We start from the raw sequence: 17,794 nt of genomic DNA on the forward strand, positions 1-17,794 counted from the left end.
ACAGAAAAAAAAACTAACTTCTTACAATCTTAGCCACACATTAATAACTGCTAATAACTTCCCTTGATCTTAAACATTGAAGACCCATTTGAGCCCTATGGCTCGTTCATTACGCTTCAGTTTGAAGACCCATTTTTAGCCCCTATGGCTCGGTGACTCAACGGCATGTCCTCCAAACTCCATGTCTGGTTCTCAGTGATGGATGCCATCGGGCTCCTGCATCTGTGTCCTAGCAGGACCCATTTGAGCCCTATGGCTCGTTCATTACCCTTCAGTTTGAAGACCCATTTGAGTCCCAATGGCTCCGTGTCCCAGCGGCATATCCTCCAAACTTCATGTCGACCCATTTGAGCCATATGGCTCGGTGTCCCAGCGGCATGTCCTCCAAACTCCACGTCTAGTTCTCAGTGATGGATGTCATCTGACTCCTGCATCGGTGTCCCAGCGAGACCCATTTGAGCCCTATGGCTCGTTCATTACCCTTCAGTTTGAAGGCCCATTTGAGCCCCTATGGCTCGGTGTCCCAGTGGCATGTCCTCCAAACTCCACGTCGACCCATTTGAGCCCTATGGCTCGATGTCCCATCGGCATGTTCTCCAAACTCCATGTCTGGTNCTTAGTGATGGCTCGGTGTCCCAACGACAAGTCCTTCAAACTCCACGTCTCCTTCAGCTCTCCGTTCAGGAACGCGGATTTCACGTCCATGTGGTGGACCTCCCAGGAATGATGTGCCGCGATTGCCAGCAATAGGCGGACAGATTCCAGCCTCCCAGCGGCATGTCCTCCAAACTCCACGTCTGGTTCTCAGTGATGGATGTCATCTAGCTTCTGCATTGGTGTCCCATCAGCATGTCCTCCAAACTCCACATCTCCTTCAGCTCTCCGTTCAGGAACGCGAATTTCACGTCTATGTGGTGGACCTCCCAGGAATGATGTGCCGCGATTGTCAGCAATAGGCGGACAGATTCCAGCCTCCCAGCGGCATGTCCTCCAAACTCCACGTCTGGTTCTCAGTGATGGATGTCATCTAGCTCCTGCATTGGTGTCCCATCAGCATGTCCTCCAAACTCCACATCTCCTTCAGCTCTCCGTTCAGGAACGCGGATTTCACGTCCATGTGGTGGACCTCCCAGGAATGATGTGCCGCGATTGCCAGCAATAGGCGGACAGATTTCAGCCTTGCCACCGATGCAAATACCTTCTCAAAATCTACTTTCCTTGCTTCTGGACGTATCCCTTCGCCACTAGACGGGCCTTGTGCCTCTTCATTACCCGTCAATTTGAAGACCACCCATTTGAGCCCTCCCCGCCCACTAGACGGGCCTTGTGCCTCTTCATTACGCTTTAGTTTGAAGACCACCCATTTGAGCCCGCCCCGCCACTAGACGGGCCTTGTTTCACAACTTCTCCCTCTTCATTACGCAAATCCACTCCCTTGCTTCTAGACGTATTCCTTCACTAGACGGGCCTTGTGCCTCTTTTCAATATGCTTCAGTTTGAAGACCCATTTGAGCTCGCCCAACCACTAGACGGGCCTTGTGTTTCACAACTTCTCCCTCTTCATTATGCTTCAGTTTGAAGACCCATTTGAGCCCCTATGGCTCGGTGTCCCAACGGCATGTCCTCCAAACTCTACGTCTGGTTCTCAGTGATGGATGTCATCTCCTCCTGGCATCGGTGTCCCAGCGGCATGTCCCCCAATAAGTCTTTCATCCTCCGATACCTAGCCACCAGATTATCATCGTTATTGGCATCTAGCGTCAAACTCAGCAGTCCGTGGTGTTGCAAACTCCATCACCTCCCCCACTAGGTCTTTCATCCTCCGATTCTACCTCGGTCACATTGTTCCACTATCAGAAGGTGCTTTCGTCGAAGATGACGTTGCGAGACACGTGAACAACCAGCCTCATCAAGTTGACCCAGGCTCACAAGGTTAGACTTGAGCCTTAGGTGCCCCGCCCCTCAATCTCCGAGCGTCGAATTCGACAGTCCGTGATGTTGCAAACTCCATCCCCCCCCCCCCCNCCCCCCCCCCCCCACACTAGGTCTTCATCCTTCGATTCTACCTCAGTCACGTTGTTCCACTGCCAGAAGGTGCTTTTGTCGAAGATGATGTTGCAAGACACGTGAGCAACCAGCATCATCGAGTTGACCAGGCTCACAAGGTTAGCCTTGAGCCTCAGGTGCCGCGCACCCCTCGATCTCCGATGACAGAGCCGTTGCCGAATTTCACTGTTCCTGCGAATTCCTGAACCGATCTGGCCCCGATCATATGGGTTTGTTGTCCCTGTGTCAAGGACCTATCGTCTGTGCTCTTGCTGCTTGCCCTAGTGCCTTGCGCCTTATTGTGTTGATGTTGGAATATTGAGGATGTGCAAAGCCTCAATTGGTTTAGTGCAGTGAAGATGCTCATGATCGTTTGAGAATGAAATTCTTGGTTGACTGTACCAGTCTCCAAGTGAGAGAATTGTTAGGTTATGGAGCCTGATGCTTATTTATAGCTTAGTTAATGGTTAATGGTTATACATCATAAAACTATATTTGATAAATGACATATAAATAAATTTTCATAAATAGTAAATAGCTATAGGTAGTAAAAAACTATATCTAGTAAAGCAATATATGGTAGATAATTATATATAGTAGATAGTTATATCTGATAAAGCTATATATAGTAAGCTAAACCATATATGTATCTGCTCAGGTATAGCTTTGAAAATGTATTTCTCTATTCTCTATATTCTCTCTTACTATACATACGTGAAGTCATCAATACAAATTCTGTAGCCAATATTCTCCTTCCATTTTCTCTATCCTATTCTTTGTGTTCATCTAGATTGAGTGTATATGTTGTTGAACGATCCTAACAACCTTCTTAACATCACCATGCTTGATGGCGTCCCACATGCCCTGTGCCTGTAAGTTAACATGCATCTTTATCGACCATGCTGCATAGTTACTCTTCATGAGTAACGGGTACCGAAGCGTTACACTCCCCTCCCTTCCACTCTTTATCATTGTCACTTCTCCTCTGATAACTTTGTATGGTGATGACATTTGTTTCGACATCCTAACTTTGATACCAATTGTTGAAAATAACCCACGATCGAAATATGTCGAAACAAACAGCTGAAGTAGGAAGAACAACTCGAGTCGAGAGAGCTTTTGAAATAAGTAACATTAAGTACTTATGCTTTTCAATTTTCTATGTTGTGAAATAACATACATCTCATGAGTATTTACAGTAGAGAAAACACAACTAGTTTCCTAAACTTTCTTCTCAAATTAATCAACTACTAATAATTCCAACAAAAGACTAACTATTTCTCTAAATATATTCAAGTCAATAACAACTAAACAATTATCCTAAAATTATTCTTGGTAATAACTTCTTTTTGCTAAGTCAAGCTTATTAACTCATAAAGGTCTCTTGTAATCCACATCGCATCTCATCTTTATCTCAGTTTCCAACAACACGACCCATGCATCATGATGCCATCACATGTCTCAGGACACCTCGTCCCTCTTAGCTTACTTGGACACATTCGTTGGGAATTGACCCATGTTTTGATTCTCATTGGGACACCTTGAACATCCATCCATTTGGGTTCTCATCGAGTAGACTTTCTTTTGCGAGCGGTCATACGCTCCATGCATCATTCTTCGAGTATCCGATTGACACCAAATTTTATGAGCTTTCATCTTTGAGGTTATTGCCCGGGGCCTTACCCAGCCCTCTTCGAGCATATCTTCGACCCTTGTGTCGCATCGTTCTCTCGAACCTTGCGTATGTCTCGACTTGGCTTAAGTGCACACTCTTGGTGTGTTGGATGATGCATCATCCTCCTCGGTCGCCTCAAGACACTTCTCAATCATGACATTCACGTGGCTGGATGGGTGCCACTTAAGGGTCGCCCCTCGTCTCTCTTGCATGTGGGGGCACAAACTACTTTCTTTTAGCGAGGTTGTAACACAGGGCACATGCTCTGTGTGAAACCAAGGAACTCGCGCTACGACCCATGTTTTCCTTCTCTCTTTTCTTAGTTTGACCATCGTTTTTTTAGTCTTTTTTGTTTATATGTATGATCCAACTTAAACTTCATGTTCTTCTACTTGGACACAACTTCCATCCCAATAAGTACCCAAAACTTAAACATGTTAAAGCACTTCGTATCCAACTTCTCCAAGTTGAAAGATTTCTAGAGATAGCCAAACATACTCAATATGGAAATTTCCCAACATATCAACAAATACAATACATATTTTTGGTGCATATTCTTCTAAAACAAATAAAATCCACGAAATACATTAAAAATTTAGTATCACCATAATACTAGTGGATACATAAGTACTGTTAAGGATAGTTGACCGTTCATTATAAGGAAAATATCTAGATATTTGTCTTACATTACGGCTTATAATATTTGCCATTTTATTAAAGACAAATATAGTGTATTCATTTATTATTCTTTTATTTTATTGTTATTTCTATATTATTTGTAATTTACCATATTTTTGTATTTGATTATAAATAAGAGAACTTTCACGACCATTTAGGTGTGGTGGATTTAGCCAACATTTACATGGTATCAGAGCCCTTTCGATTTAACAACCCTGATCCTTTCTTCTCTATGGCTTTCGAATCTTCTTATCATCTTCTTTCTTTCAATACTCTAATCCATATGATCACCATCAAACTTTCTTCCTCCAATTATCCTCTTTGGAAAAACCAACTTCTCCCTCTCCTTGAAAGTCAAGACATGTTGAGCTATGTTGATGGAACTATGGTTCCACCACCTCGCTTTGAACCAGAAACCTCCTCAACACTCAACCCCAAATATTTGGCATGGAGAGCAGCCGATCAACGACTTTTCTGTCTCCTGCTCTCCTCTCTCACTGAGGAAGCCATGGCTGTTGTCGTTGGTCTCTCTACTGCACGTGATGTATGGCTTGCGTTCGAAACTACGTTCAGCCATCAGTCAAAAGCTTGTGAACTGTGACTCAAGAATGACTTGCAGTTGATGAAACGTGGCACCAAACCTGTTGCTGAGTATGCCCGTGCCTTCAAAATAATTTGCGACCAACTTCATGCCATTGGCAGACCTGTCGAGGACATTGATAAAGTGCACTAGTTCCTTCGTGGACTCGGCACCGAATTTTCAGCTTTTTCTACTACTCAGATGGCTCTCACCCCTATCCCTTGTTTTGCAGATTTAGTCTCTTAAGCTGAAAGTTTTGAGTTGTTCCAGCGCTCCCTTGAGTCCTCTGACTCCACTCCTACAGCATTCACAGCCACTAATCGTGGTCGCACCCATGGAAGCCACCCTGCTTTCTTTAGCAACCAGCAAGGTCGTTCTTACTCTCACGAAAACAACTCTTCTAATCGAGGACGAACCCACTCAGGTTAGGGTCGTCGACCACCTCACTGCCAAATATGCCGCAAAGAGGGCCATTATGCTGACCGCTGCAACCAACAGTATGTTCGACCTGATTCTTCTCATGCTCACCTTACTGAAGCCTTTAACACGTCATGTTCTATTGCTGGACCCGATGCTGCTGATTGGTTTCTAGACACTGGGGCTTCGGCCCATATGACTACCGACCCATCTATTCTGGATCAATCTAAAAATTACATGGGAAAGAACTCTATGATCGTAGGAAAGGGTGCATCTCTACCCATTACCCACACCGGTACTCTTTATCCTGTTCCAAATATTCACTTATTAGATGTCTTGGTTGTCCCTCAACTCACTAAAAATCTTCTTTCTATTAGTAAATTAACGTCTGATTTTCCTCTCTCCGTTACATTTATTAATAATCTTATTACTATCCATAATCGTCAAACAGGAAGGGTGGTGGCAACCGGTAAAAGAGATGGAGGGCTACATGTGCTGGAGCGCGGCAATCCTGCTTTTATTTCAGTCCTTAGAAATAAATCTTTACGTGTTTCATATGATTTATGGCATGCTCGTCTGGATCATGTGAATCATTCTGTTATTTCTTTTTTAAATAGAAAAGGTCATATTTCTCTTACGTTTTTATTGCCTTCTCCATCATTATGTAATACTTGTCAGCTTGCGAAAAGTCATCGATTGCCTTATTCCCACAATGGACGTAGGTCGTCTCATGTGTTAGATCTTATTCATTGTGATCTTTGGGGTCCTTCTCCCGTCAAATCAAATTTGGGTTTTCTTTATTATGTTATTTTTATTGATGATTATTCTCGATTCACTTGGCTTTACTCTTTAAAATTTAAATCTAATTTTTCTGATATTTTTCTTCAATTTCAAAAATTTATGAAAAATTAATATTCTTCTCGTATCAAGGTATTTCAAAACGATGGTGGTACCAAATTTATTAGTACTTGTTTCAAAACTCATTTACGTAATTTTGGCATCCACCATCAACTCTCTTGTCCATATACACTTGCTCAAAATGGTCGTGCTGAGAGAAAACATCGCCATGTGTCTAAGACTGGCTTGGCCCTTCTCTTTCACTCTCATCTTTCTCCTTGTTTTTGGGTTGACGCCTTCAGCACCAGAGCTTATATTATCAACTGGTTTCCTACTCCACTTCTTGGAGGTAAGTCACCCTTTGAACTTCTTTATGGCTACACTCTACATTATGACAATTTTCATCCCTTTGGTTGTCGTGTTTATCCTTATTTACGTGATTATATGCCTAACAAGCTTTCTCCCCGCAACATTTCTTGTATTTTTTTGGGTTATAGTCTTGCTCATAAAGGGTTCCGCTGTCTTGATCCTGCCACCACTAAGCTTTATATCACCCGTCATGCTCAATTTGATGAAACTCACTTTCATGCTATCTCTAGCTCCTAGGCCCAACCTCTTTCCTCTATTCCTATTTCAAATTTTTTGGAACCACATCTTTGTCATATTGATTCATCCCCCCTACCACTTCATCACCGCACATTCCTCGATCCAGTTCATCCCTGTGTGATATTTGTTCTAACCTTGTGGATGAGTCTGTGCAGGTTGATACTTCTTTTGCAGGTTCCACTTTTCCACCCTCGACTTCTAATTCGACCTCTATTGAACCTACTATTGATACCTCTTCTTTGAGAACTCATCCTATGATCACACGAGCGAAAGTTGGTATATTCAAGACTCGTCATCTAGCAAATCTTGGTATTTTGGGCTCATCTAGACTTCTTTCTACTCTTTTTGCATCCATTGAGCCAAAAGGATTCAAATCTGCAGCTAAGAATCTTGCTTGGGTGGTTGCCATGGATGAAGAAATTCGAGCGTTACAACAAAATGATACTTGGACTTTGGTTCCTCGCCTTGCCAACACCAACATCATGGTCTCTAAATGGGTGTTTCGTATTAAATATTTTCCTGATGGATCCGTTGAGCGTTTCAAAGCTCGTCTTGTTGCCAAAGGTTATACTCAGGTTCTTGGTCTTGACTACATTGACACTTTCAGTCCGGTTGTCAAAGCTACCACTGTTCGTGTTGTGCTTTCTTTTGTAGTCACAAAAAAATGGCCTCTTCGACAACTTGATGTCAAGAATGCTTTTCTCAATGAAACTTTTATTGAACATGTTCATATGGAAAAACCTCCTGGGTATATTGATCCTCGATTTCCCACTCATGTTTGTATATTAAAGAAAGCCCTCTATGGCTTAAAGCAAGCTCCTCGTGCCTAGTTTTAGCGTTTTAGCTTATTTCTTCTCACACTTGGGTTTTCTTGCAGTCACACTGACACGTTCTTTTTTGTCTTTCATCAGCAATCTAACCTTATCTATTTGCTTCTTTATGTTGATGGAAATATTGTTACCGACAACAACTCATCTCTTATTGACAGCTTTACTCGCAAGCTTCATTTTGAGTTTGCTACCAAAGATTTGGGTTCTCTTAGTTACTTTCTTGGTCTTGAAGCCTCACCCACTCCTGATGGTCTCTTTATTAGTCAGTTAAAATATGCTCGAGATATTCTTTCTCGTGCTCAATTACGATAGCAAACCAGTTCACACTCCCATGGTTGTTTCTCAACACCTGACTGCTGATAGTTCTCCTTTCTCTAATCCTACTCTCTATAGATCTCTTGTTGGCGCCCTTCAGTACTTGACTATTACGAGTCCAGATATTGTCTATGCTGTCAATTCTATCAGTCAATTCTTGCATGCCCCTGCTGCAGATCACTTTCTTGCTGTCAAACGTATTCTTCGCTATGTCAAAGAAACACTCCACTTTGGTCTTACCTTTCGTCCATCCACTGTTCCTAGTACGCTAGTCGCTTATTCAGATGTTGACTGAACTGGTTGTCCCGATACTCGTCGTTCTACATTTGGCTATTCTATTTATCTTGGTAACAATCTCATTTCTTAGAGTGCCAAAACGCAACCTACTGTCTCATGCTCCAGCTGTGAATCTGAGTATCGTGCTCTTGCCACAACTGTTGCTGAACTTCTTTGGGTTACGCATCTTTTGCATGACCTCAAGGTCCCTATTTCACAGCAGGCCTTACTCTTATGTGACAACAAAAGTGCTATTTTTTTGAGCTCTAATCCCGTTTCTCACAAGCGAGCCAAACATGTTGAACTAGATTATCATTTTCTTTGAGAACTTGTTATTGCTGGCAAACTTCGCACACATTATGTAACCTCTCATCTCCAAGTTGCTGACATCTTCACAAAAAGTATTTCTTGACCTCTCTTTAAATTTTTCAGATCCAAGCTTCACGTTCGTTCAAATCCGACGCTCAGCTTGCGGGGGGTGTTAAGGATAGTTGACCGTTCATTATAAGGAAAATATCTAGATATTTGCCTTACATTACGGCTTACCATATTTGTCATTTTATTAAATACAAATATATTGTATTCATTTATTATTCTTTCCTTTTATTGTTATTTTCATATTATTTGTAATTTAACATATTTCTGTATTTGATTATAAATAAGAGAACTCTCAAATATGGTGGAGTGAATTCAGCCAACATTTACAAGTACATTATTCTTCTATTATTCTCCTATTATTCTCATGTTCTTGAAACCACACGTCGAGTCGATAGCAATTGTTATAGACACGATCATCATAATTTTTTCTCTTTTGGTGCCTCGCACTCCTCAACTAGTGCATGATAGATCCTCAACCCTCCTTTCCATCTGTTGCTCCAAACTTCATACATACCAAAGTAGAGCTTGAGATCCTCTTCGGATCCGTTTTTGGGCTTGGCAACTTTAATTTTTAATTCATTATGGGGAATGTTAAATCTTCCTTCTGGTTGTTTAACATTAAGATTCAGCTTCTTGAAACTGTAATGCCCCTTTTTCCCAATCTTAGCCATTATGTAAACATTACACTCATCCCATCCAAAAGCATTGGGTCTTAGTGTCACATTGAAACTCACTTTGAACCAAGCCCCAATCTTTAGATTTTTCGGTGTTGAACCAGTTACTTCTAGCCAATTTACTTGTTTTAGTTCTGCAAAACTGTCTTCCGCCTCCCTACAAAATCACAATAACAACAAATTATGAACACAATTGAAAGAAACAAAGGAATTCCGATATGGAACCTGTATCCTTTGTAACATAACCGCGTTACTTATTTGTCGATTCTCGAATGAAAACTATTATCTCCACAAATTAACACATTTTCTTGTCCTCATTCACATGTTTCATAGGAAAATAAGTAAGAGGTCATCCAACTTAGAATTGGTCAAAGCAAATCATGTTTAACTTTAGAGTTTATATGATTGTGAGATCCCACATCGGTTGGGGAGGAGAACGAAGCACTCTTAGAGTGAATTGTGAGATCCCGCATCGTTGAGAAGGAAAACGAAACATCTTTTATATGGGTGTGGAAACTTTTCCCTAGCAGAGACGTTTTAAAAATGAGGAAGCCCGAGAGGAAAAGCCCAAAAATGACAATATCAGCTAACAGTAGATTTAGCCCATTACAATAATTGAGCTATCAAAAAAAAGAAAGTGAACCTTGTTGGTATAGGTAATAACTTGAATTGTTTTAATCTCGGTTCAACAATCTTACTCTTAAATCACTCTCATTTGATGTCGTCAGTTCATCTATGTACTCTTCCTTTCGTGTAAAAATTTTATTTCTTCTACTATTACATGGAACAATGGGCTTAAAAGAGCAACTCAATTAGATGGCTCTTCCCAAAGGAAACTTATAGGAAGAGGAAAAGATCCACAAGAAAGTAGCATAAATATCACTTAGCTTTTAGATCAAACACTATGTATTGAAAGGATACCCTATTTGACCGTTAGACGAGCACGACTCTCCATAATGATATGATATTATCTACTTTGAGCATAAGCTCTCATGACTTTTGACTTTGCTTTGGGGTTCCTCAAAAAGCCTCATGCCAATAGAGTTAGTATTCCTCATTTATAAACCCATGATCATTCCCTAAATTAGCTGATGGGGGACTTTCATCATCCAACAAGACAAATATATAGATATTTACAATCTATCATAGGTATCGTATTTGTCTCTTTCTTATAGACAAATATCTTGAATTTTGTTCATCTTTTCGTATTCTTTGTAATTTATTTGATTCAATAAAGAATTATCAAAGGGAACTTTCGCCCTTTAGTGTCATGGTTTTAGCATATATTCTCAGGAGGAATAGTGATTCATCAAAGAAGACCTTTTTTTTAATTATTATTATTCCTTTCGGTTTTTCTACAACGAAATCTATAAAATCAAGTTAACAAAATAAATTTCAGATTAAACTTCATAAAAAAAAAAAAAAAAAAAAAAAAAAAAAAAAAAAAAAAAAAAAAAAAAAAAAAAAAAAAAAAAAAAAAAAACAAAGTTGCAGCTTAGAGCTTACATGTCTGATAACATCCAATAACGATTGTCGTTGCCCCACGTAATATCTAGTCCCCTTGGATATATTTTGAACTTATTCTGTAAAATTAAGGACCATCAAATAACGAAAAAAACAATAGAATTTTAGAATTTGGCTAATAATTCAAATATTTTATTAAACTAAAATTTTCAACAAGAAACTTGGTCGTTTTCTAACATTTTAATTAAAATCTGTAAAATTTAGTCTATGAACTTTCAAATTATGGGTACCATACGAACCTTCCCCTCCATTTTTATGTTGTTTGATTCAGCCCGATGGTGAGGGTTGGAACGCCCTATTTCCATTCATGGACATAAAAGGAAACAAAGAAAGAAAGGTTAATGAGCTCTCCAGCTTCAGCTCCCTCTGATGATCAAAGCCTTTTCTTTTCTTTTGTGTTCTTCGAAGCCTTGTTGATAGTAATCTAAGGAAGAGCCAAAGGGTTCTTTTTATAGAAGAGGAGTATATGCTAATGGGAGGAAGCTTCGTATAATATTTAATGGTAAGTAAATGGAGAATCCAATTCTTTTGGATTGGATTGTATGTTCCTTTTTTGCTTCTTTATGGGTTTCTTTTTCTTATCTTTTTGGAATAAGATAGTCGTGTTAGTTGGAAAGGAATCGAGGAATAGATGTGTAATTCATTATGATTGATGAAATACTTGTGTGGAAAGTTGATGGGATTTATGGAATTGATTGAAGTCAAAAGTATTTTGATTTTTGTTTGTTTATATGTTGTGTAAAGATTGAAATATGTTGGGACATGAATTGAGAAAATATTATTACTACATGCACATCATCCATGTTTCAAACAAATTCATGTAAAACTAATTAACATGTAAAGACGGACTAACGCTCTAGAACGATTCTCTTTGTGACTATGGAGCTCTCAAATGCTCCACCTTGAACAGCTCCTGCCAAGACCTGGAAAAAGAGAGAGGAAAGGGGTGAGTATAAAAATAATCAGCAAGCAACTTACTTGTAAGCTCTCATCACATTCTTAACTTAGTAGGTATCCATAGGTTTACTTGAGCATTAGGAAGTTCGGGCCTAGTCTCTACTGTTATTTGAGCATCTGAGAGGTCTAAAAGTTTTGAGTAGATCTTTATTTTGAATATTGCCCCTATGGGTTTGTATAGGTTTTCTAACATTTGGATGAATCACTAGTATCTAGGGTTGAAGCACTACATCATAATCATCTAGTGGGACGGTATGGTATTTGCTATCTAGTCTGAACATCATCCATGAGAGGTTAGCCGGCAAACTCTCCCACAGGACCATATAATCACCCTAGTTTGGGGAAATGACCCCGTGTGTTGGCCAACTATTGAATCTTATTGCATGATACCACATTCCCTCCCAAGATAGGTTTCTACTACACAATGGCCCCATTTAGGAGTCAATTAGTCATTTCCTCTAGGTAAGGATACCTAGTCGATGCATTGCACTATTTGGCTTAGGCTTAGCTCAACGGTACCTATACTACTATCTCTTTGTAGGGCGCTGCTAGCACTAAAGGCATATCGGAGAAGTAGAAGGCAAAGACTCTGATGGCGCTGTCATAATGCTAACTACTTGGTGAGTTACATTAGTCAATCCTGAATGTCGTGGAGGTCTATTAGGTTCTTAGGAGTATCTAGGCAGTTTAAATCTAATCTCATGTTTCTAGAATGTTCGAGGTTAACCCCTTAGGACTAATCCAATCACTAGGTCCACATAAGTCTAGAACTCTGATTGGTGCTGACGATCCTAAGGTGCCCAGTTAACTGTAAATGTAGTGACCTATGTCAATGTGTAAACCACTCAAAGTGTAGCACCCTAGTCTTAACTTGGTTCACATATGCATATTGTGTTTGAGAATATTTATATCGACCACCTAAAGCCTAAGAAACAAAATCTATACATTACCTTGGTCATCTTTAGGAGCTGAGGAGGTTTACTCGATTCTTAGGGTGGCTGAGTGGCATAATACGAACTTCCGACTCAAGGATACTGTTCCAACTTCTCCAGTCTTTCTTAGTCTGAAAGCACTAGAGTTTAAACCCTCTGATCACTGTTCACGATCCAAAGGTGCTTAATCCACTGGAGACATCTTGACCTAGGTCATCATCTAGTCGTAACTCTAGCGCCCTAACTCCAGCTCTATGCACATAAACATGTTTTATAGGGAGAACACACAATCAACCAACTGAAGCTAAACATATTATATTATGCATTAGTACAAGCTCTACAGAGAGATAACATCCATCAATCGTCAGGACATAGATCAGAATATCTCATCCTTCATTCTAGCACGGTAGTAAACATTAAAATCGGGATGCATCCTAAATTCTCATTCTAGGGGTATTCTAGTAAATTTTTATATATACTTGCATTTTCATCCAAAAATTCTCTTATGAGGTCCTAAACATGCATATTCTAACGACCTCAGGTAAGATATGCTAGCATGTTAGCACATCCTAGGGGTATTTTAATAATTTTTTATAATATACTTGCATTCTCATCCAAAAATTCGCTTGTGAGGTCCTAAACATGCATATTTTAACCACTTAAAGGTAAGATATGCTTGCATGTTAGCATGTTATAATTATCCCTACAAGTATTACGGGAGAAAAATTAGATCGGCTACTTTCATGAATGACATTTGCATGATAGGGTTAGTATTGAAATCAAGATGAAAAACAGTTGAACGCACTCATTGCACAACACATGGCTAGTACTCATTGATGTGTAGAGATTAAGTTGAAGCAAAAGCAAGAGGTTCGGGTCATGGGATTCAGATCAAATTTTGGGTCGTGGATTGGTTCGAAGGCAAAAAACGGGTTGGGTCGGGTCGATCCACAGATATGTGCATGCCAAACAAACTTCAATACACGTCTCTCTCCCAGCCAAATGCACTTCCTTTGCCTTTTCTCAACACGTGGTAGTGTCCGTGCCAACCAGCATTCTGCAATTCACCATCCAACGTGTCGTATGCACATTGGTTTCTCCATCATTTTCTTTCCAAATTTCTTACAATATCGTATTCAACCTATTTTCTTTTGAATTTGTATCTTTTTCTTAGTATCTCGAATCAATTTGATTTCTTCACCAAAGTAGCATGATTTAGTCTAAGTTTCAAACAAAAGTATTCAAACTCAATTTCATTAATTGTGGAGATAGATAAATGAGTCCAAAATAGGCTCGGAATCAATTTGATTTCTTCACCAAAGTCGCATGATTTTAGATTCTCTATCATCTTCTCTCTCAAAGCCTTAGTACTTTCTTTATTTCTTTTCTTTTCATTTTCCTTTTTTCCCATTTTATTTTCCCTTTCCAATTCAGATTAGGCCTTTAATAGAATCCTCATCATTAAAATGACAATTTTGCCCCTTGAGTTGACATAGAAAGTTAACTTCTTGAGTTTCTAAAACTCTCAATAAAATCACAACACTTTTAATTTAAAAAGAAAAATTGAGAAATTAATTTTGGTTCGGACTTTGTGTTAAAATTTCAAACTTTTAATTGGAATTCCAAGAAAATTTCAAGCTATAATCATATCACTCGACCATAAAAAAACATAGTTAGACTATCATGACTAGTGAGATCTAAGTTTCATTACTAGCATTCGACTATACTTACTAATTTGAGTCAAGTCAGTTTTGGGTTGATGGATCGGACCGTAGATCGACTGAAAATTTGGGTTGGGTATCAGACTCTCGGGTCGCACGTAGATTTTGGATTGGGTTCACTGTTCCATGCTTGACGTGTGCCCTTTTCTACACAAGCCACGTTCCACCTCTTGTTTGTCGACGCATGTCACCGTATGAGAAAGGGAGGGTCGAGAGAGGCTTATTGCACGATCCACCCAACTCTAGAAACCTCTCACCTACATTTTAATTCCCAAATATAATGAGTTTTCTGATTTCCAACCTATTTTCTTTGGGATTTCTTGACTTCTCGCGCATATCTGTATCTATTGAACTCCTTCACTAGAGTTGTAGGTCTCAAATCCAACTTTCCATAAATAATTGTCTTATCATTTTTTTTTTTTTTGGGTGATCGATCATATATCTTAATAAACTTGTTTAAACTTTGGAATTTATGTGATCTTACTGAAACTAAAAGGCTTCTTAAAGCTCCGAGTTTCACCACGATTCCTAGCCAAACTTCAATACGAGATCTATGAAGAACTTCTCCTAGAACAACATGTTTAAATTTCAAGTTCTAACTCTCTCATGAATACCTTCAATACGTTTTCTTTTTAAGTTCTTGATGAAAACGAACGTTCAACATTCGAACTTCTTTTCTTGTGAAACTCTCGTGCTGAATTTGAACAAATCCCTTTTCTTTTCGTGTGTTCTTCTTTCTTCTCTTTTTTGTTGGTCTGACCAAGGTCTCCCGGACCCAGGATAGTCAAAGGGAGAAAATTACCATTTTACTCCTCGGTTGACTTTGATCCAAACTTTTTAATTTTTTTCCAAGATTCCGGGAGGTTTTCTGAGCATTTTTCACCTCCAACCCTCCGTCAAATTCAGCCTCTAAATCCCTCAGATAAAAATATACCTAACAAATTATTTGTGTGTGTCTGAATTTATGAATGAATGAATGAATAATAATAATAATAAAAAAAATAAATATTCGCAGTTTGGCAACATGCATCAAGAATCTCTCATTCTTTTCAACGAACATTGAGAAGAATCCAAGAAGCAAAGGATATTGGTTGAAGAACCAAATAGCCTCCTCTTTACACTGCTTGGTTGTGGTTGCAATGAGGAGAAGGAATGCAAATTTGTCTTATATTCAAACACTTTTCCTCTCTGGTACCTATCTTATTGTTGTATATCAAATTTCATAGAAAGAGAGTTTGGGACGTTTAAATAAGAGAATATATACTATTAACCCACCTATGAAAATAAGATAAAATATACTATTAATAAATGTTCCCAAAATATGTTTTAAGACATTAATGTTAGGAATCACGACACTCCATAATGGTATGATGTTGTCCACTTTGAGCATAAGCTCTCGTAGATTTGCTTTGGGTTTCCCTAAAAGGCCTCGTACAAATGGAGAAGTATGATTTACTTGTAAACTCATGATCATTCCCTCCGCTAACGAATGTGGGAATCCCTTCCAACCATCCTCAACAATTAAATTATTTTTATGATTAATTTTGCATAGGTTGGTTAGGGTAATGCATTAGAGATCGATTAAGTGTGTTCATCTTATGGAAATGACTAGGGTCTTCTTAGTAGGGTTTTTTCTTTGTACACTCATCTTGAGAGATGGTGAGGGACCACACAAGCAGATGTAGTAGCGGGCTAGTGCATAAGTCGCTTTCCCTCCTCTAGAAGGGTCCACTCATTAACATTTCACAAATGATGTTCAGACTATTAAATGTCATATTGTCCTACCATATGTTATTGAGGTAGTGCCTCAATCTAACATACTAGTCCTTCACTACCTAAATAAAGCAAGCTACCGAAGTTGAAGTACAAAAAGGTTGAGGAACATGCACAAACACCAAGAAGTAAAAATAAGACAAGAGAGCTGTTTGGAACTTCGAGGCGTTCTCAGTTGCTCAGATAGTTATAGAGATTAGATCAGTATTACCTAGAGCCCAAAAAAAAACTCATGGTATCCTATTATGATAAGGATGTGACGAGAGCTTACAAGTGGATTGATTACTGAGTATTTTTATACTCAGTCTATTGTGACCACTAGTCAAGATGAGGGAGTGCTCTTGAGTTGCACAGTCACAAACGAGGTAGTCCCGAGGCATTAGTCATTTTTGTGTATTTTCAGTCTTTTATATTTTATTTGAAATTGTATCCAAAACCTATTTTCTATTTGTAATAAACTCAGAACAAAATCAGCTTAAAATTAGGATGATGGTTAAATGTTAGTTAAGCATAGAATAGTACTTCGTCTCAAATGAATGCCTATTAAGATGATGGTTAAATGCCATTAAGAGAATAGTCGATAACACTAAAAATGTCCCGATAAGAGGATAGTTTTGCCGAAGATATGGGATGCCATGGATGGTGGCATCGCCTTTGAAGAGAAAAGTCAAACCGATTGAGTAGACACGACGCATGAAGTTGTTGCCTATGCGATGGTAGTGAGGGAAGAGATTAAGGCCATAGACTTGCAATTTTGAGTCGTGATGTTGGCATGAGGGTATAGAGGAAATATTGTACTAGCATAGACTGACAAGATTTGAATGAACACCTAGGAGCACATGGTGCTCGCTAATTGAAGAAGAAACCTCGTATGGTTTATTTAAAGCAGCAGGTCATTGCCACGAGACCACAATCGCTAGACATGATATGTATGCTCATGAACTGTCATGTGTCGTGTCGTGTTAGGCCCTAGTTGACATCAAGATTTAGTACAAAGTTAACGATAAGATACCAAGGGCACGACAATAAAAGCACACTTGTAATTGTATACCACCAGCTAATGATGAGTTTGCAAGGACTATGTGAGACCCGATGAAAGCCATGTGAAGCACTTGGAATAAGCGAGCTAAGTAAGCTTGACGAAAGATAACAAAGCAACATTTTGCGTTTGTATGATAGACTCCAAGAATGGAGGTTTCTCCTAGCATTGAACGACCCTGACTACGTCGAGGTGGGTCATGAGCACACGTGGGTGAAAGGAGAGTTTACTACGTCATGTGAACAATAACATGAAAGATTAACCATTCGGCTATAAGAGCAACCTAGACGAGAGAATATGAGGTGCGCACATCCTACCCTAAGTATTTCACGATCTGAAAACTTTCAAGGACGAAAGGATTTGTAACACCCTAAAAACGAAATAATAAAAACTCAAAGTAGTGAAAAACGTCTTGATCTAACATAAATGCAATTATCCTAACTTCGGTCTCATGGCCAACTATGACGTCGTCATCTATACGAGGGGTGTCTTACCTTTACCTAAAAAATAAGAGTAATATGTAAATTGAGTATTTT

The 17,794-nt window shown here is 39.2% G+C and overlaps 1 protein-coding gene across 2 annotated transcripts; it reads right to left on the bottom strand.

The window, feature by feature from the left end:
* Window positions 1-4,171: 4,171 nt before the first annotated feature.
* On the bottom strand, window positions 4,172-11,266 carry LOC111490487 (protein PHLOEM PROTEIN 2-LIKE A9-like). 2 transcript variants are annotated; one of them, XR_002719566.1, is made up of 4 exons: window positions 11,076-11,266; window positions 10,819-10,895; window positions 8,983-9,469; window positions 4,172-4,352 (listed from the first exon to the last, which is right to left on the bottom strand). XR_002719566.1 is itself a non-coding variant. In XM_023139131.1 (3 exons), the coding sequence occupies exons 1-3, from the start codon at window positions 11,139-11,141 to the stop codon at window positions 9,055-9,057; spliced, it is 558 nt and encodes a 185-aa protein (XP_022994899.1). In that variant the 5' UTR covers window positions 11,142-11,266; the 3' UTR covers window positions 8,920-9,054. The 2 variants fall into 2 exon arrangements, 1 of the variants encoding a protein (XP_022994899.1); XM_023139131.1 differs by lacking the exon at window positions 4,172-4,352 and having other exon boundaries at window positions 8,920-9,469.
* Between the last annotated feature and the right edge of the window lie 6,528 nt (window positions 11,267-17,794).

Source organism: Cucurbita maxima, unplaced genomic scaffold (assembly GCF_002738345.1).
Source record: "Cucurbita maxima cultivar Rimu unplaced genomic scaffold, Cmax_1.0 Cma_Scf00015, whole genome shotgun sequence".
Lineage (NCBI taxonomy): Eukaryota > Viridiplantae > Streptophyta > Magnoliopsida > Cucurbitales > Cucurbitaceae > Cucurbita > Cucurbita maxima.

Excerpts from the sequence above, each read along its gene's own strand:
- LOC111490487 (XM_023139131.1), bottom strand. The coding sequence starts at position 11,141 with ATGGAAATAGGGCGTTCCAACCCTCACCATCGGGCTGAATCAAACAAC. Across the intron at positions 10,896-11,075 it reads ACATAAAAATGGAGGGGAAG|AATAAGTTCAAAATATATCC; the intron begins GTTCGTATGGTA and ends TTAATTTTACAG. Across the intron at positions 9,470-10,818 it reads TATTGGATGTTATCAGACAT|GGAGGCGGAAGACAGTTTTG; the intron begins GTAAGCTCTAAG and ends GTGATTTTGTAG.